At 44.0% G+C, this 25,283-nt stretch overlaps 1 protein-coding gene across 4 annotated transcripts in view; it reads left to right on the forward strand.

Moving 5' to 3' along the window:
- Window positions 1–25,283, forward strand: part of LOC147125331 (mastermind-like protein 2) — a 461,240-nt gene that overhangs the window by 338,835 nt on the left and 97,122 nt on the right. Inside the window, exon 1 of one of the 4 annotated variants that reach the window (XM_086001440.1) lies at window positions 50–1,977. The exons of 2 other annotated variants lie outside the window; for them this stretch is intronic. In XM_086001440.1, coding sequence (XP_085857566.1) covers window positions 1,957–1,977 — 21 coding nt within the window. In that variant the 5' untranslated portion in view covers window positions 50–1,956. Of the gene's footprint in view, window positions 1–49; window positions 1,978–2,004; window positions 2,158–25,283 lie in introns of those variants that run through there. One more of the 4 variants, XM_086001448.1, reaches the window with a different exon arrangement.

Below are 25,283 nucleotides of genomic sequence, written 5' to 3' on the forward strand. Positions count from 1 at the left end.
CAATGTGGGAGTGCATGCAGCAAGCTAACAGTCACTTGTTCCATGTCTTTTAACTAACAGGACTACAGCAGCGAGAGCAGCATAAGGTTCTAATAAATCCAAGTTGCCATTCCACATTGTTTGTTTCTCCAGCAGCATAGAGCCCATTCCTGCTGCTTGATATGTCCCTGTAGTATCCTCCCCATTTTACGGTCACGTGTGGGCCAGTCTGGCACGGAGGGGGGAAAAAAACCATGTTTAAATGTTGCCATAAAGGTATTGCAATGTTTGTCAAGCGAGAGCCCTTCCTAGTGTGTTAACGGGCTGGATTTCCAAATTCAAATCGAAGCTAACGCTCATTACTAAAGTGAAAAATGTCAAAGCATTTAAAATGTAGTATTAAAGTACTGAAGCAGAACTATAAACTCCCTTTTCATGAGTCCATTATTTCAGCATTGGTTGATTTAAAAAAAAACTACCTTGATTTATTTTTACCAAAAAAAAATGAATGGATCCTCAAAGGCCTAAGTCTTGAATTACATTCTGCCAACTCTCCTTCCAAGTTAGAAATGGGTACAATGGGATCAAATGTCAAGGATGCAGATAATCCTGCTAAATCTTTTAAAGGTCAATTTCTTTGAAGTAATTTGCAAGCAGGTTACAGCCAAGCTCGTGTAAACCCTAGTTGGGTGGAACTGACTGATTTGCAGTTGGAAGTTTTAAACTGTTGTGAAAATAAACGCGCGCATCCCCAAATCCCAATCTCGAGGTGTTTAAAGAATCTACTAGCCCGTCGCTACCGACTTCCCAGTTCCAGATTCTCTTCCCACTTCCAAGTCCTGTTTTATAAATGTGGCTTTAACAAAAGACATCGCATTCATTTTCTTCCAGGAGGGTACAGGAGGGGGGGGGATAGTCAGTTGGCTGCCATGTGGGGGGAGGCGGAGTTCTCGATCAGCCTCAACAATGACCCCCCATCCTCTTTGAGGGAGCATTCATCAGTGTCCCACCGCCCAGTACATCTGGGTATCGTCATTGAATCCGACTCATTGGGGGAAAGCTCACCTTTACCCGCCCCCTCCCCAGTAAAGTGGGTGGGGTGGGGGGTGCTGGAAGTGTTAGCTGAGAAAGTGAGCCGGGGAAAAAGCGAGTTGCAGGGAACAGCTGTGTGGCCTTTCCACCTGATAAAAGAACTCCAAGTCCTGAAGGATTTGTGTTATCCGTGCCCTTCTGTTAGGCTAACAAGTATCACATCTGCTATAAATCGTTCAAGGTTTTAAACTGGGCAGCAAAGAATTCTAGCAATTCGGCCAGACAATAAGGAGGGAATGGGCCGAGCACCGATGGCTTACACTAAATGCATTCAACATGATCCTGAGTGTTAAAATGGAGTGAATATAAAATGTAGTCAAACAAAGCCAATGGGTGGTATTTAGCTGTCTTGGCTAATGGCAGCTTAAACTTGATTGTCACTAAAAAAAAAAGGGAAAGGACAGACGATGGTGATATACATTAAGTGGATGATAGATGGGAGGATGGGCTAGCCACGTATTAGGAGGATAAATAAAAAGATGTGCCGAGGACAACTCACGGCTGTTTGTCATGTGTCACTTACACTGTCAGTTCAGTGCGAATCTGCTTTCCCCCAGAAGGCTGTCTAATGGGATCTTTTCGTGCAAATTACAGACTGTGCTGACCTACTTCGGTCTTGTCCCCGCAGGCTGTTGCAGGCTGCAAGAGTGCATTGTGTGGAAATAAACAATCAGAACGGGGGATTGGACTGTTGCTGTTGTTGCACTACCTTTAATTAGAAAGCACAGCTCCTTCAGAAATGTTATGCTGATAAATATTGAATGCAATGAAAACGTCAACCAGTCTTTAATTGGAGTTGCAGCATTTCTATTCGAATCGCTCATATTGGCTCAACATTGTTAACTCGAAACTGGAAAATCTGTGGATCCAATTACGTCTAAAGTAATGCCTCTGAATTTGAGGATTGTGAGTAATTTGTCTCTATATTCGGTCTATAAGAAGTACAATCCACCCACTACTGCATCGGGTTGAACTGCGTTTATGGAATTATCCTTGGTTCTACCTGAGATGTGGAAATCAATCTAGAACAGAAACCCAATTCATTTAAATGATCTTAAGCTTCCAGCACTGCAGCATTTTAACACAGTAACGTATATCCTTTTTCATTCAAGCGATTTAAACTAGGAAATGTTTGGCACAGTCATGTACAGTCCTTGCGAAGATCATGTGTGCAGTTGCAGTATGTCGAAGAGGTGCCTTTGCTTATTTTGAAATGTAAATTGGTTTTCAGTACTGGAAGGCTGATTGAAGTGTGGGAAATAGATCTGGCTTTGTTATGGAGGAGGTGTGGAGCTGGACTACCAGAGCTTGGAACAATTTGGCAAATTTGTGTGGCTGCCTTGGGCTCCACCATCAATGAGATTTGCACTGATTCCCGGGCTAATTAGGCGAATGGCTTGGCAAACCAAAAATTAGCTAAGCAAGCTTGTGGAATTTCAAACATTTGGTTAACTTTTAACGTCCTTTCTGTCGTCTGAAGCTTTTGTGGAAGCTACTTTTGTCCTTTTTCATATATCTAGTACTTTGCTGTGACCTCGGTATTTCATACGTTGTTAGTCTGCTGACAGGCTAATGTGCTGCACCCGTAACTGCTTTAAAACGATTCAGTGTAAACACCTCTCCTTCAGTCACACTAACTGTTCGCTGTTTAGCTGAGTGGCAGCATGTTATATCAGACCTCTCCAGGCGAGAGAGCTTCTCCTTTCTCTCAGTCTTCTAAGCTTGTCGTTGTGGATTTTTTTTGTGTGCAAGCGAAACTGCTGCTCTGTTGTGTTAATGAACGAAAACAATGGGCATTTACTGTGGTGTTGTATTACGCGGGAGTGAATGTAAAATTGTTTATCAAGTTGTGAGCACGCTTATTTCATTTGAGGAAATTTACCCAAACACATGCGCCTTTTAAAAAAAAAACTATGAAACGCCCAAACTGTTTTCAATGTTGCGCCTCCTTTTGAATGAGAGTTTAATGTCTGATCAGTCTGTGGTCCAGTAGCTTTCGATGGTCAGTTTCTAACAGTATTCCTGTTTTTATTTGACTAAATGTATTGTGCTTTGTGGAGAGATACAACTGGCCTGTCAGTTACATCCAGCCCATTCTAGGACAACAGAAGTGGATCTATAATCATGTCGTTTTTGCAATAAATATAGCTTGATAGGTTGGCGAGAGTGATCCATTAGCGCGTGCCTTTCATAGATACTTTCCAAAAGGTTAATTTCCGTGTAGCAGGTGCTCCTCAAAGGGAGGAAATGAAAATATTGTGTTATTTAGCAGCTCTTAATTTTATATACTTAGCCGAGCCTGGCAGTGATTCAGATTGTGTGTGTGTCTTTTGTGTGTGTCAAAACTGGTACTCTGTCTTGAAGCCAGCCTTGCACAAACTGTGCTTTCTTTGTAAGCTGAAACAAAGCTGAACGCTGTTATTGTTATCCCTGGTTCACTTCTCTGTGATGTAGCGGCTGCAATAAAAGTGCCTTTGTTTCCTGGTCCAGCATCTTTCAGTAACCAGCCCATTTTTAAATGCCTTGTTTCACACTTGGGCTCGTTGTCTTTTCGCCCCTGGAATGTCGCGGAGGCTCCATTTAGGTTGGGGGGGGGGAGAGAATTTTGGATTTAATTGGAAAAATCTTATCCATGTGTTTGTTCAGTTTATCAGTTTAAAACAATGTATAATATGCTAGGATGCTTGCTAACCAGATGAGTAAGCTGTGTTTTGTTGCTGCTTTTAGTAGCCTGACCCCTCTAATCTCTCTCTGGATGCGATTACAATGGTCAGAATGAGACATTAACCTTCTCCGGTGCACGTAAAAGATACCATGGCACGATTTGAAGATGAGTGGGAGAGTTTTCCCCGTTTCCTGGCCAATATTTATCCCTTAAACAGCATCTCTAAACATATTATCTGGCCATTTATCCCATTGCTGTGTGTGAGATCTTGCTGTGCGCAAATTGGCTGGCACTTTCCCTACATCACAACGGTGACTAAACTTCAAAAAGTACCTCATTGGCTGTAAAGTGCTTTGGGATGTCCTGAGATTGTAAAAGGCGCTATATATATATAAATGCAAGCCTGTCTGTCTGTCGCACCACCGAGGTTTGAGATGCCCCACTAGGAATTTCATAGAAACATAGAAGATAGGAGCAGGAGTAGGCCATTCGGCCCTTCGAGCCTGCTCCACCATTCGACGAGATCATGGCTGATCATCCAAACCCTAGCACCCGGTCCCTACACTGACAGCCATCCCACCCAAGCCCTATCCCCGTAACCCCACGTATTTAATCCCCCCCTAACACTAAGGGTCAATTTTTATCATGGCCAATCAACCTAACCCGCACATCTTTGGACTGTGGGAGGAAACCGGAGCACCCGGAGGAAACCCACGCAAACACGGGGAGAATGTCTGTGTGGAGTTTGCACAGTCACCCGAGGCCGGATTTGAACCTGGGTCCCTGGCGCTGTGAGGCAACAGTGCTAACCACTATACCACCGTGCTGCCCTACAATTTATCTTGAAAGTAGGCTTCCTAATATCCAACCCACTTAGGAACTATGCTTTCAGTCTCTGCATTCTACCTCTCTACTGCACTTCCAGGGCAATGGAGCACTCTGGGCTGCCCGCCTGAGATGTTGCAAGTCAAAAACCTCATTTATGAACCATATATACTCCAGGCTCAGCGATCAAATCCGTGGAAGGCCGATTAATGGAGTTGCCCAATGTTATACTAATAGTTAGCTTCAACAGATACATTTATTACATACTAGCTGGAGTGCCCGGCGCTGCCGAGGGGCCCTGCCCACAAACTCCATGAAACGCCCCCAGTGCCCCCGTAGGATTGGTCAACCATCATGTCACTCAATGCTAATGAGCGGTAGGATTGGTCAACCGCTAATGAGCGGATTTTGTATGTTTTTTGTATACTGTCCGAACAATTTTTGTCTGACCAAAAAGTAAATACGCCTATGACACTCCCCTAATCATAAGCTTTCTTTTGATATAACATATGTGTAGGTACACTCTATAACTTTTGAGTGATGCCCGGACATAAAAATATATATTAATTATATATATGACTAGCTGGGGGGCGGCCCACGTTGCCAGGGCTGTTTTTGGCACGATATCCCAAAGTACTGTACAGCCAATGAAGTGCTTTTGAAGTGGAGTCACTGTTGTAATGTAGGAATGGCGGCAGCTAATTTGCGCACAGCAAGCTCCCACAAACCGCAATGTGATAATGGCCCAGAAATTCGGGTCGGGGGCTTCCTGCGGGTGCAAGCCCCCGATCTGCACTTACCTTGCGCGCCAGCCATTGAGCTGTGGGCCCCTGTGGAATTCCGATCCGGGCCCTGGTCCAGCTGCCGGCACGCAGTGCTTGCGTATCCCAGGGGCGCAGTTAGTTCGATGCGTCCCCTGGGATCACGTGGGCCATGCGTAGTGCATGCAGGAAACCGGCACTTCCATTGGGCCTATGGGTGAGTACCCCGTGCGTACTCGCCCGTGGAGACCCGAATTTCTGGGCCAATCTGTTCTGTTGGTTGAGGGATAAATATTGGCCAGGACACCAGGGAGAATGTCCCCGCTCCTCTTCACAGAAACCCCACAGTGCAGATAGAGGCCACTTCGGCCCATCGAGCCTGCACCGACACATATCCCACCCGATCCCCGTAACCCCCACACCAACACACATCTTCAAAATAGTGCCGTGGGATCTTTTATGACCACCTGAGAGAACAGACGGGGCCTCAGTTTAATGTCACATCTGAAAGACAGCACCTCTGACAGTGCAGCACTCCCTCAGTACTGCCCTGGGAGTGTAAGCCCTAGATTATGTGCTCAAGTCCCTGGAGTTGGACTTCAACCCACAACCTTCTGACTCACAAGTGAGAGTGCTACCCACCGACAAGCTGAGGGCTGCGGTAATTTAGGTTCTGAGCTAGCTGATACTGGCCATGTGATCTGCCCCTTTGGTGGGTCTAGGTTACAAGAACTCGGAGCTCCTAATCTTGTCAATTTGTGGAGAAAAACAAAAATTGAATTTTACAGCAACACAACTTCTTTTTGCCTCTAGTTTAAAGTTGTATTCTAATCTGTCAAATTAGACTACTTCCTGTGATTGGAATGGCATCTATTTATTTGCAATTTAATGTCGCAAAATAGATTTTTAAAAATCCCAAAAGTTTTACTCAAACTTTTTTTTGTTTAAAGAGCTCAATGTTCTAAGGTGAGGATCCTGTGGGTGAGGGAATGGGCTAAAACTTGGCCTGCTTTCCCATTATAATCCCAGATCAATTCCATTTGAAAATTCAGGAACTCTGCTGAGGTTGGTGAAGGCAGGAATGTGTAAAATCCCATCTATTCTTAATTCAACATTGCTCAGTTCAAATGATCTGATTCATTTTCTCTTGCACCAAATTCCTGCTTTTCCGTGCTATTTGCATTGCTTAATTCAAATTATTGGATAATTAGTGCAAACATAACTTGGAATTATCAGGAGTCGACCACAATAAAGACCACCCTTTAAAGCAAAGCAAAAAGTGCTATTATCATGTAATCAAGAGAGTTATTATATGTGGCAGTCTTCTCTGTTTGTGCTCTGTGTCTGGATGTCAGTGGGTGACTGTCCCTCAGTGAATAAATCCTTGTATGAAACTTGGGCAGCAGATTCTTATTAGCATTACCATGGTTGGAGTCTTATCACATTCTAGATTGAAGGTCATGGTAATGTACTCCAACAAAATGTAATTGTTGTAATACCAATGTAGCCTGGATGATTCAGGAGAAGTACTGAGGTTTTCATGGTGGGGGGAAAGAAAAGGCTTGGACTGTGTAAATAGTTAAATAACTTCGACATTTTACACTCCTGGATAGGATACAAGAAAAAGCTTATCATCTGATTTGTCTCGGCCTGTCTGTCTCTGTGTAGCCGTGATTCTGTCTCGCTCTTTGTCTCTCCTCTCCTTTTTATCAGTACTTTTTTCTTTTAGTACCACTTTATGAATTTTTCTCTCTTGTTGAGCTGCAAAGATGCCATTCTACTGGCATTGTTTCACTTGGTTTGTCGGAGACTGGTTTCCGGGCAGTAACTCTGTGTTTCCACTGATAAATCTGGATTTTTTAAATTCCTGCAGCAGTAACATGGATGTGTGGGGGCAGAAAAAATCAAGTGGGTCTATGGTACTGCTGTTGGCATTGGAGAACCAGATTTCACAGTGTAAAGACGTGCCAGTGTAAAAACACCTTCAATATGCTCCTTTCACCTTACATCATCACAATGTTGAGATTAAGACTCATTGCATAGCTTTCTATTTTAGCTTGCATTTCCCTAGAACATTAAAACAATGGGACTGGCATGGGGGTAGTTTTCACCTTCAGTGCCCGTGTGACATACCATGGTAGAACCTGCCTGATTTTCATCCCATTTGAAATACAAAACATACGAACATATGAAACTGATGGACAGGACAAGACCAAGCCTGCCTCACCATGATGACTACTGGAGCATCATGACTAGACACTTCCTGCCCCACCCCACAGCCATGTAATCTCCTGGGAGAGGCAAAAAACAGGAAAAAAAAATCTAGGGCCAATAAGGGAAGAAATAAAATGAAAAATTCCTCTCCCGACCTCCTCAGGCGATCGAATCCAGTCCAGGAGATCACTTGGACCAAATGTTGTCTATAAAAACACTTGCCTTCTAAACCAATGGAATAAAAATCAGTCAGGTTCTACAAAGAGGAGGTGGGGGTGGGGGGTTTGCTCCACCAGATTAGCGCCCTGGTGTTAAAGGTGTAAACTTGCCCCATCATCTCCCCCAGTCTTTCCTTCCTCCTCCTCCAATAATCAGGCCTTTAAAATGCCAGGCTGGGGTGTCCTACGCAATCAGTACTTCCTGCTTTAGCCCATTTCTGTTTTACGCTTGCACTATGGGCTTCGGCCTCACAATGTTAAACGAGGGAAGCGTAACCATCAGTGTTTCTTATTGAAGCCTTCCCGCCAACCCTTTAGTCCAAATGAATGGTCTGACACCTGAGGTTTAAAGTGATTAAGCACTAATGGAGTGCATTCAAAACACAAAAAAATCACTAGCTGTTTAACCAACCTGCCCTCAGCATTAATGACTGCTGGTTCAAAAGCTGTTGTTTGAACAGCACCGCTCGTAAAGGTATAAAATTGGTTCTTTTAAACATTGCTGTTGCTAAATGATTTCATTGGACATCGGCGCTGGGCTAGAGACCAAAGTTCGTGCAAAACTACTTCGAGCACGAGTTTATCCAGAGACTTGAGGGAGTTAAAGGAACTGAAGTGGGCTCAACATTATTTACCTTTTCCCAGAAATATGATGTAACCAACGTGTAGAACTCCAACTGAATGGATATCTTGTAGCCAAATCCTTCCTTTGTTAAAGATGTCTGGGAGTATTAAAGCATGCTCTGGCTATTCCTAGACATTCCATAGGTCTTAATATCAAAACATATTTTGATGTTTCTGACATGGTGGAAGTTCAGACCAGACGTCTGATCCTTTTTTTTTGTGCGACTAATCCACATTCTAATGTAGTTCCTCTAAACATGCGTAATGCTGAAGAGTAGAGATGAAAACTCTTGGGTTCCACACTGAAAAGTTTGTGCACAGATCCAATCCAATGGTTGTCATTGTAAGTTTCCCTAGTGAATTCAGACCGGGTCCCCACCCTAACCTTGCCACTAGGAGCAAGGGGTCCCTTAAATTGGAATCTGTTGCAACCTTGCGAAACCAAATATACATTCCAACACTGGGTCATCAGTGAAAATAAGAGGCAATCAAAAAAAGACTTGCATTTATATAGCGCCTGTCACGACCACTGAACGTCTCAAAGTACTTTACAGCCAATGAAGTATTTTTGAAGTGGAGTCACTGTTGTAATGTGGGAAACGCGGCAGGCAATTTGCACACAGCAAGCTCCCACAAGCAGCAAGGTGAAAATGACCAGATAATCTGTTTTTGTTATGTTGGTAGAGGGAGAAATATTGGCGGGGATAACTCCCCCACTCCTCTTCGAAATAGTGCACGGGATCTTTTACATCCACCTGAGAGAGCAGACGGGGCCTCTGAAACATCTCACCTGAAAGACAGCACCTCCGACAGTGCAGCACTCCCTCAGCACTGCACTGGAGTGTCAGCCTAGCTTTATGCGCACAAGGCCCTAAAAGCCGAATATGTTTTCTCCCCACTACTCGCAAATGATCAGGTCAGTTACAGAAATACCCCGTTTGTTGCTGTAATTCCAATCATTCAACATCAACTTGCTTTTAATGTAGAAATATGTCCCAAGACACTTCATAGGAGCTTCGCAAGACAAACATTTACACCGAGCCAAAGAAGCAAACATTAGGACAGGTGACCAAAAGCTTGGCCAAAGAGGTAGGTTTTAATGAGCGTCTTAAAGGAGGAGCGAGAGTTAGAGAGGTTTAGGGAGTGAATTCCAGAGCTTGGGGACCCAGACAGCAGAAGGCACGGCCGCCAATGGTGGGGCGAAGGAAGCCGGGGATGCACGAGACCAGAATTGGAGGAACGCAGAGTTCTCGGAGGGTTGTGGGGCTGGAGGAGGTTACAGAGATAGGGAGGTGGCGGAATTGGGACACAACAATGACCATTTCAAATTCGAGGCGTCGGTGGACCGGGAGCCAATGTAGGTCAGTGAGCACAGGGGTGATGGGTCACTCACTACCCACAAATGCATTGGGACAGAGAAAATGGTGCTTAAGTACAGGATCACCTAATACATCTGGGAACTACTCGGCCTAAACCTGAACTTCTCCAATTGGGGGGAAAACCGAGGTATTCACAATGAAACCTTCAAAAGAGCCCTTTTCATCTCCTCAGTTTGGTTTAGGATTCGCTACTTTTGCACGCAATGGGTACAAAAAAACGCAACATGGAATTGCAGCAATTGCACGAGGGCCAAGAATGTTCATCACCCAATATATGTTATGCTTTTAAAAGGCCCAGTTTCAAAAACAGACTGCCCAGCATAGCATCAGAACTTGAAATGGAAAGGGTGTTGCGGTGGGCTCGCAAGCCCTGATTTACTTAGGGCGGACTCTGAGCTTATTTTGACGAGACTTGGCTGTGATTCACTGTTGTCTCTTCAAATACCAGAAACTATGACTGTTGGTGGGAGGAGATGATGTCATGCCACCAGCATGTTGCACAGTAATGTATGTGTTTCTAATTGCATTTAGGTTTTGCTGCAACTAGTGTCTCTGAGGGGATAGATAACAAACAAAGGCATAAAACTTCCAAAACCCACTGAGGTATTGTCATGTTTCAGCCACCGTTTGAAAGAAAGGAAGAAAAAAACTTATATTTATATAGCCCCCTTCACGACCTCAGGGCATCTCAAAGCGCTTTACAGCCAATAAAGTATTTTTGAAGTGTACTCCCTGTTGTAATGTAGGAAACGCAGCAGCCAAATTGCGCACAGCAAGCTCCCACAAACAGCAATGTGATAATGAGCAGATAATTTGTTTTTTTTTAAATGATGTTGGTTGAGGGATAAATATCTGCCAGGACACCGGGGATAACTCCCCTGCTCTTCGAAATAGTGCCATGGGATCTTTCACATCCACCTGAGAGGGCAGACGGGGCCTCGGTTTAACGTCTCATCCAAAAGACAAATCAACTAAACAAAATCCTCCAGAGGAATTAATTTTCTTGTCCTGACACATGTCCACCTACTACTGTTTTAATCCTGTTGATTTTGTTTGCCATTCCCTTTTAGTCTGATAATAGACTGACCATTTAAAGTTGTAATTATTGGCTACAGACTGAAAATTAAAGATGTGGGAAAACACACTCTCTAGGTTTATACAGGAACAGGAGTAGCCCATTCGGTCCCTCGTGCCTGCTCTGCCATTCAATTAGATCATGGCTGATCTGTATCTTAACTCCATTTACTCGCCTTGGTTCCGTAGCCCATAATACCCTTGCCTAACACATATATCTATCAGTCTCAGTATTAAAGTTTTCAATTGACTTGGCTTTTGGGGGGGAAGAGAGTTCCAGATTTTCATTACCCACTCAGTTCCTTTTAAGCTGTCTAATTTTATAGGTGTGAATTGAATAGGTTTTTTGTTGATTCAGAAGCCACTAAAAAGCACATGAGATCTGAATTAAGATGGTCAGAAATGTCTGTTGGGATTGCCTGCCATGATGATTGGCTCAAAGTGCCCTATTCTTCCCTGCGTTCGGTTCTTCAGATTCTATATATTATGGACAGGGAGCAACTCAATTGTTGTTTGTGCAGGGAACTAGTGGGTTTCAACACATTTTGCTGTTTGATAAATCCCAAGTTTTGTCTCTTGCTTTTTTAATAAAAAAGCCTGACTGTTGCACCTTCTGCAATTCTTACGGTAAATTGACTTGCGTGCGTCATCACAAACGTTTAAATCCGAGCCTTGTTTACGGCGTTTTGCAAAGCAGCAGACACTTGAATGATGGGGGAGTTTTTCAAATAGGACGTTGATTAATATCAAGATTATCTGAGACAGATATGACTAATTATTGCTGCCTTCATTTACTACAAGCCCATTGTATTAAAAGTTAAATTGTATTTTTACCAGCTCTCTCCAGGTTTGAAAACTTTTGTTTTCAACCATGCGGTGACAAAAAATTATAATATCTGCTTGCGTTTTTAATTATAACATCTGCAGGCCTCCAGTGAGTAGCAATCGGCCCTCTTGTGTCAGAAGGCTGTGGGGTCAGAGTCCCGTTCCAGTGACTGGAGCGCATAATTTAGGCCGACACTCCAGCGCAGTACTGCACTGTCTTTCGGGTGAGACAGTAAACGGAGGCCCCATCTGTTCTCTCAGGTGGACATTGAAAGATCCCACGGCACTATATCGAAAAAGACCAGGGGAGTTTCCCCCGGTGTCCTGGGGCCAATATTTATTCCTCAACCAGCATCACTAAAACAGATGATCTGATCATTATCGCATTGCTGTTTGTGGGAGCTTGCTGTGTGCAAATTGGCTGCCATGTTTCCTACATTACAACAGTGACTATGCTTCAAAAAGTACTTCATTGGCTGTAAAGCGCTTTGGGATGCCCTGAGGTCATGAAAGGTGCTATAGAAATGCAAGTTTGTTCTTAATGGAATTTTCAAAGTTTGTCAATGAGATGTCATTAATATTAAAGTCAGATATGGGGAAACTTTATTTTTTGCGACAGCAAAATACTGCAGATGCTGGAAATCTGAAATAACAACAGAAAATGCTGGAAAAACTCAGCAGGCCAGGCAACATCCATGGAGAGAAAATAGAGTCAACGTTTCGGGTGAAAACCCTTTGTCAAGACTAAAGAAGCACAGGAAATGAAATAGATTGAGAGGCCAGGCTGGGAGAGAACAAAAGAGAAGTGAAGAGACATTAAGAGGTATTCAAAACGAGACGAGATGGTGATAGGACTAGTGGAGACAAAAGACGGCTCTAGATTAGGTGTGAAATGCGCTGGCAGAATGAGAGACAGCTGCCATGTGGGAGAGAGAAAAGAAAGGGGGGTGGGGGAAAGGCCAAAACAAAGGTGTGGATAAAAAATAAAAGTAAAAATGTAATAGGGGCCGAGGTTATGATCTGAAATTGTTGAACTCGATATTGAGTCCGGAAGACTGCAGAGTGCCTAATCGGAAGATGAGGTGCTGTTCCTCGAGTTTACGTTGAGCTTCCATGGAACAATACAAGAGGCCAAGGACGGTGAGGTCCGAGTGGGAATGGGGCGGTGAATTAAAATGACAGGCGACCGGAAGCTCGGGGTCACCCTTACGGACTGAACGGAGGTGTTCCGCAAAGCGGTCACCCAATCTGCGTTTGGTCTCCCCAATGTAGAGGAGACCGCATCGTGAGCAGCGAATACAGTATACTAGATTGCAAGAAGTACAAGTAAATCGCTGTTTCATCTGGAAGGGGTGTTTGGGGCTCTGGACAGTGGGGAGGTATAAGGACAGGTGTTACATCTCCTGCGCTTGCACGGGAAGGTGCAAGGGGAAGGGGTGCTGGGGGTGATAGAGGAGTGGACTAGGGTGTCTCGGAGGGAGCAGTCCCTACGGAATGCTGAAAGGGGAGGGGAGGGGAAGATGCGTTTGGTGGTGGGATCACTTTGGAGATGGCGGAGGATGATCTGTTGAATGTGGAGGCTGGTGGGGTGAAAGGTGAGGACAAGGGGAACCCTATCATGGTTCCGGGAAGGGGGGCAGGGGTGAGGGCAGAAGTGCTTTATTTTTTGTTTGTTTCTTACATAGATCATGGGCCATTCTTCTGTTTGGCCCTTCTCGGCCCTCTAAGGGTGTAGAACAAACAACAGAATTGGGTGTAACTGGAAAAGAATCTGTAATTGTGCAGGGAGTGGCAAGGGTAATCGCAAAAAAAACAGTAAGGCAGAGAGGAAGCAGCTATTGAGACACGCGTGGCATCTTCCTTCCTGTTCCCAGTAGCTGGAGACTTTGGCCTGTGTCATTTCAGCTAACTGCCGGTTTGATTTTTCTCGTAAAAGACAATTAATAAGAATTTCTGTAGGCTGCGATTTTACAGTAAAATGGTTTGAGGTTGTACTTTTTGAACTTGGGAGTGAGAAATTACAGGCAATTGCCAGGCAAGGAGGCGGGGAAGGGGGATATCACTTTCCAGCAAGTGCTTGCTACAACCAGGGAGAAGTTTATTCATTAAAGAGACTGGATTTCATTTTTAGCCTCTGTGGGATTAAGTACCAAACTGATTGAAAGCTGAAATGAAGTGTGTGGAATCTCCCCACTACCCTTATTGTCACAGAACTGCGTGATTTCACTCTCAAGGACCTTTTCATTTCTGTTTTCTTTCAATGAAACCTGCAAAATTCAGATGGGGATTTCACCAATTTTTTTTTTTCCATTGCGCTCTAGAATCAAAACACTTTCTTTCCAGTTCTGTTACAAACACGAGAGAAGCCCATCAACTGCTGATTTCTGGAGGTCTCGAGGTTGAAGGTTAGACAGCCCGGGCACGCCATAAACAAACCCTTCACACATTTGCCATTTTATAACACACAGTTGCTGATGGCAGCCAAGAGTTCACATGGTGGTTGAACCATTTGAGCTATGGTGTTACCAAGACAACATTATACACCCATGCTGCTGGACTGAAGACAGCACACGTGACCATTGCAGTTTTTTTTTTGTATTTAATTTTGTGACCAAACGTAAGCAATTCGTTCAGTAAGTGTTATCATAAAGGGGAATTTTCAGATTGGCAAATCCCTGGAAGAACTTGCTCTGAAAACACTGCATTAAGCCACTGGAGCATGTTCAATCTGCGACAGGGGGCCCTATGTAATGCAAGTGACATTTATAACATGGTTTTCTATATTTTTAGGCGAGTCTTTGATTAAACAAGGGCAAGTGATTTGTTATCATTCATATCCACATAGCCTTGCATTTTCACTCCCTCTGGGACACTTTATCTAAATTTGGACAGAAAATCGCGCTACAGAGATTTGTAACTGGGATCGCTGTGTCGAAGGCCCATATTTATTAAAAGTTTTTAAAAACTGTTAACTTTTATAAACTTTTATATCCTTTGTCCCACTATTGGAGGCCGTGCCTTTAGCCATCTAGGCCCTAAGCTCTGGAATTCCTTCCCTAACCTTTTCTGCCTCTCTCTCTGCCTTTTAAGCCACTGCTTAAATCCTACCTCTTTGACCAAGCATTTGGTCACCTGTCCTAATATTTCCTTCTTTGGCTCGGTGTCAAATTTTGTTTGATTATGCTCCTGTGAGGTGCCTTGGGACGTTTTACTACGTTAAAGGTGCTATATAAATGCAAGTTGTTATATGTACGGTATAATAACTAAACAAGTTTTATTAAGCATGTGTATAGCATCACAACTAAACAAAACAATCTGCAGCTGATAATTCACTATGCCACACAGACACGTTCCAACTCTCAGTACGAGTGTGATTTAAGCTGCTTGTGCCTTCTAACTAAAATATATTAATGTCCACAAACATAACTTGTAAAATCTAACTTCAGAGACACAATAGTGGTGTTTATGCAGAATTTATTGGTGTAAGATTCATAAGTATTTTGCATAATAATTGGATTTTTAAAATACTTTAAAGATAATATGGAAGTGGACCAAGTGACAAGACTTGAGTTTTCATCCTAGGTTTGGAAGGTTTCTGCTTATCGCAGGTATAACACTTGGGCGGTAGCGGAAAATGGGCAATTTGTATCGTATGTAAAATGTTTCACTTCATGAAACACAATAACACTGGAAACATTTGAGATCAAAGACTAAGAAATAAATCTGGAGTAAAGTCTCCTGGTGGAACTGTGTGGGAGTAACACAATTTGAAGCTTATAGTTATTATAAATAACTGACGGGGCACTCCGAACCTATGTAACACATTAAGTTCTGTAGTTTACTTACAAATGGAATCTTCTGCCAAACATTCGGAGTATCTCTGCAGATATTCAGCTTGTAATATTGTTTTTTTCTCTCTCTCAACACCAGAAGGTGTATTGGCTTCTCCTTCCTGCAGTAAATAATCTGGGAAGAATTGACTCATTTGGGCCTGAAATTACGGTGCTTCTGCACGGCGCACGCTGTCGGGAGCCTGCGGAATGGCCACGCAAGTTCCGGCTTTCCGCGTGCGCTGCGCCATGCATGAAAACCCGGAACTTGCGACCTGTCAAGTTTCGCTTGGACAGATCCACCGCATCCGCTACACAAGCACCTTCACTGGCGCAGAGTTAGATCCCACGTGATGCCCACAAAACCCTTGCGCCTGGTAAAAGCAGGCATGAGGCCCTCTTTGACCAGCGCAAGGGTTAAAATAAATGTTAAAATAACATTTTTAAAATGATTTCAACATTCACTTACATTTAAAATTAGTTTTAAGTAAATTTTAAAATGTTTACATTTATTCAAAAAATTTAATTTTTATTTTAAATGCTTATTTAAAGGGTCTTTTAATTAATTTTGAACATGGGAACATTTATTTTTATTTAAGTGATGTGAATTCTTATTTATTAGTTGATTTCTACTATGCTTATGGGGAGTCCACACGTAAATGGAGTCACCATACGCATCATAGGAATCCCCCTTTTTGATTGGTTGGCCGGGCCCACGTGATCCCTGGGACGCTTGCGAACCACCTGAGTCCTAGAAATAATGAAGGACTTGCATTTATATAGCGCCATTCACAACCTTGGGATGTCCCAAAGGGCTTTACAGCCAGTGGAAGTACGTTTTGAAGTGTAGTCACTGTTGTCATTTAGGAAATGTGGCAACCAAATTGCGCGTAGCAAAGTCTCTCAAACAGAAATGAGATGACGACCAGATTATCTGTATTTCAGTGATGTTGGTTGAGGGATAAATATTGGCCAGGACACCAGGAGAATGCCCCTGCTCCTTTTCAAATAGTGCCATAGGATCTTTTACATCCACCTGAGAGAGCAGACAGGGGCCTCAGTTTAACGACTCAGCCATAACCAGATATTACTGCTGGGAATATTCGCCAATGGACCATTAACGAAGTCGAATGACAAGTGCTATGTCCGATGCGTTAAAGGAGGTGTTAATTCATTTAAAATAAATGGGTTAATGCCTCCGTTAAAACAGCAGCCAGATAAAAGCTGTACGAACATGTTACGCATGCATCCAATTATATTGACAGCGGTCATTTCAGACACCTCCTCCTGCGTAAAGTTACTGCGTCTTCACCAGGACTGATACCTGTGTTATATCAGTGCTGGAATGTTTGATCTCTTTATCACTGTAGATAGTTTCAGCTGTAGCTCAGTTGGCAGCACTCCTGCCTCTGATGTTAGAAGGTTGTGGGTTCAAGTCTCATTCCAGAGCCTTGAGCACACAAAGCTAGGCTGACACTCCAGTGCAGTGCTGAGGGAGCGCTGCACAGTCAGAGGTGCCGTCTTTTGGATGAGACGTTAAGCCGAGGCCCTGTCTGCCCCCTCGGGTGAACGTAAAAGATCACGTGACCCTTTCGAAGGAGAGCAGGGGACTTATTCCCGGTGTCCCGGCCAATATTTATCCCTCAATCAACATCATTAAAATAGATTATCTGGTCATTATCACATTGCTGTTTGTGGGAGCTTGCTGTGCACAAATTGGCTGCCGCATTTCCTACATTACAACAGGGACGCCACTTCAAAAAGTACTTCATTGGCTGTAAAGCGCTTTGGGACATCCTGAAGTCGTGAAAGGCGCTATAGAAATGCAAGTCTTTCTTTCATCGGAGGAAGGATGTTCTTGCCATGGAAGGAGTTCAGCGAAGATTCACCAGGCTGATACCTGGGATGGCAGGAATGACGTACGAGGAGAGATTGGGTCGATTGGGCTTATACTCGCTGGAGTTTAGAAGAATGAGAGGGGATCTCATTGAAACTTATAAAATTCTGACAGGACTGGACAGACTAGATGCAGGAAGGATGTTCCCAGTGGTCGGGGAGTCCAGAACCAGGGGTCACAGTCTAAGGATAAGGGGTAAGCCATTTAGGACAGAAATGAGGAGGAATTTCTTCACCCAGAGAGTGGTGAACCTGTGGAATTCTCTACCACAGAAGGCAGTAGAAGCCAATTCATTAAATCTATTCAAGAGGGAGTTGGATATATTTCTTAAGGCTAAAGGGATCAAGGGGTATGGGGAGAAGGCAGGGACAGGGTACTGAATTTGGATGATTAGCCATGATCGCATTGAATGGTGGAGCAGGCTCGAGGGGCCGAATGGCCTACTCCTGCTCCTGTCTTCTATGTTTCTTTCTTTCTTTCTTTCTTTAGTTCTTCTGTGAACTAGAGGTGTAATCTGGCTCAGTGTTTGAGAGCTGTGTGGACAGACTGGGTAGAGCCCTCTTGAGTTGCAATGTTGTTGTTTTATGTCAGCAGGGTAGCTCTGTGGCAGAATCCCCTCTTTTTTTTCCCCACATGTGTCACCAACTACAACTTTCTCAGCTTAAAACAAAAAGGTGGTGGTGGCAACCGGTAAAACAGGTACCTGCGGCCTGCATTATTTTGTAAGGGATGTGGTGGGTGGAATAGTAATGGATGGGATGTGGTCTCAACTGCATATGCATGTGGTTTTCATCTGAATTGGCATCACCATTAAACGAATCGCAGGAGTTGGCCTCTTTTTGTAGAGCGCACATCACTCCGCACAAATTATACTGTCTGCTCTGTAAACTCCGCCAGCCTTACAACCCTCCGAGATCTCTGCACTCCTCCAATTCTGGCCTCTTGCGCACCCCCCCCCGATTTTTCATCGCTTCACCATTGGTGACTGTGCCTTCAGCTGCCGAGATCCAAAACCAGACACGGCTCCTGAATAAAGTTACTGCATCTTCGCCATGAATAACTGATACCTGTGTTACATCAATGCTGGAAGATTTGATCCCTTTATCACTGTCGATAGTTTCAGCTGTGGCTCAGTGGGTAGCACTCTTGCCTCTGAGTCAGAAGGTTGTGGGTTCAAGACTTGAATTCCCTCTCTAAACCTCTCCGCTGCTCTACCTCCCTCCTCCGCTCTACCTCTCTCCTCCTTTTAAGACGCTCCTTAAAACTTACCTCTTTCACCAAGCTTTAGGTCATCTGTCCTAATATCTCCTTGTGTAGCTCTGTGTCAAAATTGTGTTTGATAATGCTCCTGTGAAGCACCTTGGGACATATTACTATGTTAAAGGTGCTATATAAATACAAGTTATAGTATGCCAGAGGTCCTATTTTGGACAATTTTCTTGTTCCATCTGACCTTTGAAGCACTATATATCCATGGCATTCCCTTGTCAAACCATTTTAGATCATATCACTGATGGGGGTTCTCCATGAGGTGAGACAATCCGGCCCAGTGACCTTTCTGGCTTCCCTCTCCCAATTCACAGTACAGCCTGTGGATCAATATCCTGGGGGTCACCATTGACCAGAAACTTAACTGGACCAGCCACATAAATACTGTGGCAACAAGAGCAGGTCAGAGGCTAGGTATTCTGCGGTGAGTGTCTCACCTCCTGACTCCCAAAAGCCTTTCCACCATCTACAAGGCACAAGTCAGGAGTGTGATGGAATACCCTCCACTTGCCTGGATGAGTGCAGCTCCAACAACACTCAAGAAGCTCGACGCCATCCAGGACAAAGCAGCCCACTTGATTGGCACCCCATCCACCACCTTAAACATTCACTCCCTCCATCACCGGCGTACCGTGGCTACAGTGTGTACCATCTACAAGATGCACTGCAGCAACTCCCCAAGGCTTCTTCGGCAGCACCTCCCAAACCCGCGACCTCTTCCACCTAGAAGGACAAGGGCAGCAGGTGCATGGAAACCCCTTCACCTTCTAGTTCCTCTCCAAGCCACACACCATTCTGACGTGGAAGTATATCGCCGATCCTTCATAGTCACTGGGTCAAAATCCTGGAACTCCCTCCCTAACAGCACTGTGGGAGTACCTTCACCACACGGACTGCAGCGGTTCAAGAAGGTGGCTCACCACCACCTTCTTAAGGGCAACTAGGGATGGGCAATAAATGCTGGTCTTGCCAGTGACGCCCACATCCTATAAACGAATATTAAAAAATAAGCTCAACTGTTGCTCTCTGCCCATTTTCTGGCTTTTCCCTTTCTGGACCGTTCCATCATGTACTGGACCAGCATTTCCAGTATTTGTATAAGGAGTATCCACCAACAGTATCGTTTATTTCAACCTTTCGTTTAAAACAAAATAATTCCAATGTTTTTCCACCCCATTGCTGTTTGAGGAGATGCAAAGCATAAAACTATTCTTAAAACTTTTCTTGCCTTTTCATCGAGATAATGGTTACACACAAGAATATAAGAGCAGGAAGGTTATGCTTGAACTGTATAAAACACTAGTTAGGCCGCAGCTGGAGTACTGCGTGCAGTTCTGGTCACCACATTACAGGAAGGATGTGATTGCACTAGAGAGGGTACAGAGGAGATTTACGAGGATGTTGCCAGGACTGGGGAATTTTAGCTATGAGGAAAGACTGGATAGGCTGGGGCTGTTTTCTTTGGAACAGAGGAGGCTGAGGGGAGACCTTATTGAGGTGTATAAAATTATGAGGGGCATAGATAGAGTGGATAGAAAGGACCTATTTCCATTAGCAGAGAGGTCAATAACCAGGGGGCATAGATTTAAAGTAATTAGAGGGGAGTTGAGGAGAAATCCTTTTCACCTAGTGTGTGGTGGGGGTCTGGAACTCACTGCCTGAAAGGGTGGTAGAGGCAGAAACCCTCATCACATTTAAAAAGTACTTGGATATGCAGTTGAAGTGCCGTAACCCACAGGGCTACGGACCAAGAGCTGGAAAGTGGGATTAGGCTGGATAGCTCTTTTTAGGCCGGCACAGACACAATGGGCCGAATGGCCTCCTTCTGTGCCGTAAATTTTCTATGATTCTATATGTTGATAGGCAATGCTTTCAGAATTACTTCTGGCTCACTGAGCTCCAATGTCTGTCTCTAGTCAAACAGTGTATTTGTCCCACCTGCACTGTGTATTTACTGTTGCATCTACTGTTGTGTTTGCACTTGGTATCCACTGGGACTGTGGGCACAGGTCCAAGGTCTGCAATGTTTCTTCTATGACAGAATCCAGCTGCACGAGTGCTTGGAATAGCCGGCAGTGTCACGCTGCTGTTGCTCCTGGTGAAGGAGACAGTTGGTGCTGATTTGGAGCCTGACCCCAGTGTTGCACGGTGCTGACACTACACACTGACACTGGTGCTCCTGTGTGAAGTCCCTCTTGTACAAAAGGAGCGAGGATTTTTGTACTGCTAACATGCCTGCGTAGGTGCAGGTTACAGACTGGATTTTTAAAATATTAATTCTCGGGATGTGGACGTCGCTGGCATTTATTGCCCTTGAGAAGGTGGTGGTGAGCTGCCGCCTTGAACCGCTGCAGTCCGTGAGGTGAAGGTACTCCCACAGTGCTGTTGGGGAGGGAGTTCCAGGATTTTGACCCAGCGACGATGAGGGAACGGCAATATATTTCCAAGTCAGGATGGTGTGTGACTTGGAGGGGAACTTGGAGGTGGTGGTGTTCCCATGCGCCTGCTGCCCTTGTCCTTCTAGGTGGTAGAGGTCGCGGGTTTGGGAGGTGCTGCCAAAGAAGCCTTGGCGAGTTGCTGCAGTGCATCTTGTAGATGGTACACACTGCAGCCACGGATTCATTGATACTCCAGAATGAGCCGTGCCATGAAAATGGGGCCACAACCAACTGTTGTCTCTCTAGTAAGTTGATTCGAGTCACTTACAGTATTATTATTCTGTTTGAAATCTTACAGCACTTTCTTAGGTTTAGTAATTGTATGGGGGTGGGGGAATGTAATCCCACCTGTTCTGAAACTGTGAATCATCCCTTGCATTTCTAGATCTCCACTAGTCTTATAAAGAAAAAAAGAAAGACTTTATATATTTGTATAGCGCCTTTGATGACCACCGAATGTCCCAAAGTCCTTTACAGTCAATGAAGTACCTTTTTGAAGTAATATCATGTAGGAAACACGGACAACAATGTGATAATGACCAGATAATCTGTGTTTTTAGTGATGTTGATTTGAGGGATAAATATTGGCCCGGACACCAGGGAGAACTCTGCTGCTCTTCTTTGAAATAGTGCCCTGGGATCTTTTACATCCACCTGAGAGAGCACACGGGGCTTCAGTTTAACATCTCATCTGAAAGACGGCACCTCCGACAGTGCAGCACTCCCTCAGCACTGCACTGCGAGTGTCAGCCTAGATTTTTGTGCTCAGGCCTCTGGAGTGGGACGATGAAACCACAACCTTCTGACTCGGAGGCGAGAGTGTGCTACCCACTGAGCCACTGCTGGGATCTTTTTAATATGCTGCATTGAACCAGTGTGCTTTTCCTATCAGTTTCCAAATATGGAGAGCAATTCAGAAGTAACTTCCCATTTAGAACCTTCCTTGATGCAATCTTGTGTCTGCACACCAGGAGATATCGTGGGTTCTTGGATGGAAAGACTTATTTATATGTCTCGGGAATCTAAGCCCAGTGCAGACAATGCAGCCTGCTTTGCTATGAAAAGCAATTCTCTTGATAGGTGAATGTAATAAAATGAGAAATGTGCTTTTCTTTAAGGGGAGGAAGGGAAAGGGGCCAGCAGTGAGAGAAGAACATGCTGCTTTTTGTTAAACCCAAAGTGGACACGTTGTTAGAAATTACCCACACAGGTGACAGTGAGCACAAAATGATTTGCTGTGAATTCGGACAATTTGATCAGCAGGTCACAGTGGCAAATGTGTTTATTTATGAGGATTAAATGCAACAAAGCTTGATTACAACAAAGCAATATTTGGTAAATGAGAGTTTATGTATGCAGTTGAACAGGTAGCTAGAACAGACACCTAACCTATAGCCACTGCCTTTGAGTATCCTCAGCTCGACGCTGACTTACAACAATAGTATTAGGCTGTGATTCCTCACAGTTCTGCTCCAAGAACTCGAAAGAAATGGAACATTTTAAAATCAAACCACCTCTCCAGCTTTCGCATTCAGACACAAAATCACTTGACTGAATTATTGGGAGTTGAAAAGTTGCTGTCCCCAGTGATACAGCTTGAGCTGAAGGTGAAGGACCGCTCACTCCAGGCTCATTGGTAGTAATGGCAGTGATTACAATCCTCCTATGTAATACCCGTCTGTCTCAGTATGAACCTTCTGGAACCAGGAAATGTGTATCTTTTGTGATTTTCAAACTGGCCATTTCAGTGCAATTGCTTTGGATTTAATCTAGCGCTAGTCTCCAAACTCTGTATGTGGCCATGTTAAAGTGACCATTAAGGGGTAATGCCTGCTGCCCACATCTGCAGGTGGCAGACTAATTCAGACTGCAGCTCCATTTACTTCCATTGACAACCTGCCAGGATGGGAAGTAATTGATTCCTACAGGCAGATAACCGGTTAACACAAGTGACTGTTGACATGAGATGCCCTGTAATTTCCACTGTTAGAGCTGGGGATCTTGTGAGGGCTGTGAGGGCAGGGGAAGTGCCCACATTGTTGATTGAGGGACAGTGGAGCAAGCCAAACATCTCCCAGCTTTACGCAGCTTACCTATTCTTCAGTAACCCAGCACTGCTAACGGTGTAAAAAAAAATACAATTCTTGGAAGTACAATCTGAGTGAGCTGAACTGACAAATGAGCTGTGGCAGCTGTGAGAACCTAGTGTGCCCAGTGATTCTTGTGAAGAACCGCTTTTTGAGATGCGACATGGGTGGTAGATGCTGCAATAACGTGAAGGTAGGCTGCCTATGGTTTTAACCTGAGCAAGGTTTGAGACATTAGTTTCTGATGTGCAGGATTGTTCCCCTTTGATAGTAGTTTGTGTGCGAATTAGATTTGTTCACTTTTTTTCATTCATCTGCTGAGATGTAGACGGCAGATTCACTTGGTCTCGCACATTGAGTTTTGGTTGGGTTTTTCCTTTGGAACGTTGACCGATCGGTCTTCACCCATCACCCCCTGTGCTCGCCGACTTACATTGGCAAAGCCAAAAGTGGTCTGGCAAAGCCTCGATTTTTACAATTCTCATCCTTGTTTTCAAATCCCTCCTTGCCCTCGCCCCTCCCTATCTCTGTAACCTCCTCCAGCCCTACAACCCTCCGAGATATTTGTGCTCCTCAAATTTTGGCCTCTTGCACATCCACGATTTTAATCGCTCCACCATTGGTGGCCATGCCTTCTGTTGCCTAGGCCTTACGCTCTGGAACTCCCTGCCTAAACCTCTCCACCTCTCTTTCCTCCTTTAGGGAGCTTCTTAAAACCTGCCTCTTTGACCAGACTTTTGGTCACCTGCCCTAATTTATCCTTATGTGGCTCGGTGTCAAATTTTGTTTGATAACGCTCCTGTGAAATGCCTTGGGATGTTTTACGACGTTAAAGACACTATATAAATACAAGTTGTTGTTATTGCAATGGATTGTGCTACATTGAGCTCGTCATTGATGCAATTTAAACACTGGTTTCAGTAACAAAATGTCAACCTACCAACAAGTTATACATGACGAGAGAAACTGGAAAAGAAATTGGGGGGCTTGGGACTGGTGTACTCGGGTTTGCAGCCTGACAGAACAGGCTTGTATATGTCTGCCTGTGTGCCCACTTTGTAATTTAGTACAGTGCAGAGTGAATAACGGCAGCTTACTTTACATAATAATTCATTCTGTCATATTGAAATAATGTATTAGGTTCAGAGCTACTTCCTCAATAAATCAAAATGTCAAGAGATATTATCACCCAGTATAACTTTGGGATACTAACAGATGACAATCAATGTTCAGCTACAGGGAGATTAATCATTTGATTAAGCTCATAAACAGAGTAAATTAAATTCATTATGTAGTTTTTATTTCTCAAAAGTTTTAATTATTTTGCTTATTTGGATTTCCCGTTGTCTTCGAGTCATACTTAAAGAATTCCCAAGCCATTTATTTTTTTTCGAAAGAAGTCGCTATTTTGAGTCTTTTACGCGCACTGAAATGAATCAGTGGAGCATAATTGCTGTAATTAATTAATTGGATTTTTTTATATCTCCAGTGCAAAATGGGAGGGAGGGGAGCGAGTGATTAAAGGTGGTCGATTCCATCTGACTGTCCATTGATGCCAAAGTGACAAGAACGCATTGTGCACATTTCGTTCAGAAGCTGAGTCGTGAGATTGCAGCGCTGTATTTCATTATCTGATGGCCCTTCTAACACAGCCTGGGGGACACCGAGCTCACTGACTAGGTGGCTTTGAATTTGTGAAACTAATAAGTAGTTTTTAAGACGAGTAACACTGTGCAGAAGCTTTAATAAGGTATTCATCCTATATGTTTGAACAGAGCTAAAATCCATACTTAACAATCCTGTGTGGGAGTAGCTGAGAGAGGTTTCCTGATTTAAGAGCCTCCTGACTTTGGTGTTGAGCTTCATTAGTGAGCTGTGTTCCTTTTTGATGCATATTTTTTTAGCCAGCATAAGTATAATAGCAAACTAGACAAACCATTACACTCCCAGATGCAAGGACTTTGCAAGAGGGGTATCCTGTTACAGCAATGCAAAGTTTACTACTTTGGGACAATATCCCATTGTACCACATGTGTGGCCTCTAAACTAAGATGCATTCTGCTATCTCGTACATGTAACAGTAAGATTTATATCCCTTGGCTGTGA

The sequence above is a fragment of the Somniosus microcephalus genome, chromosome 1, assembly GCF_052327205.1.
Source record: "Somniosus microcephalus isolate GS21.2 chromosome 1, FLI_Smic_1.0, whole genome shotgun sequence".
Taxonomy (NCBI): domain Eukaryota; kingdom Metazoa; phylum Chordata; class Chondrichthyes; order Squaliformes; family Somniosidae; genus Somniosus; species Somniosus microcephalus.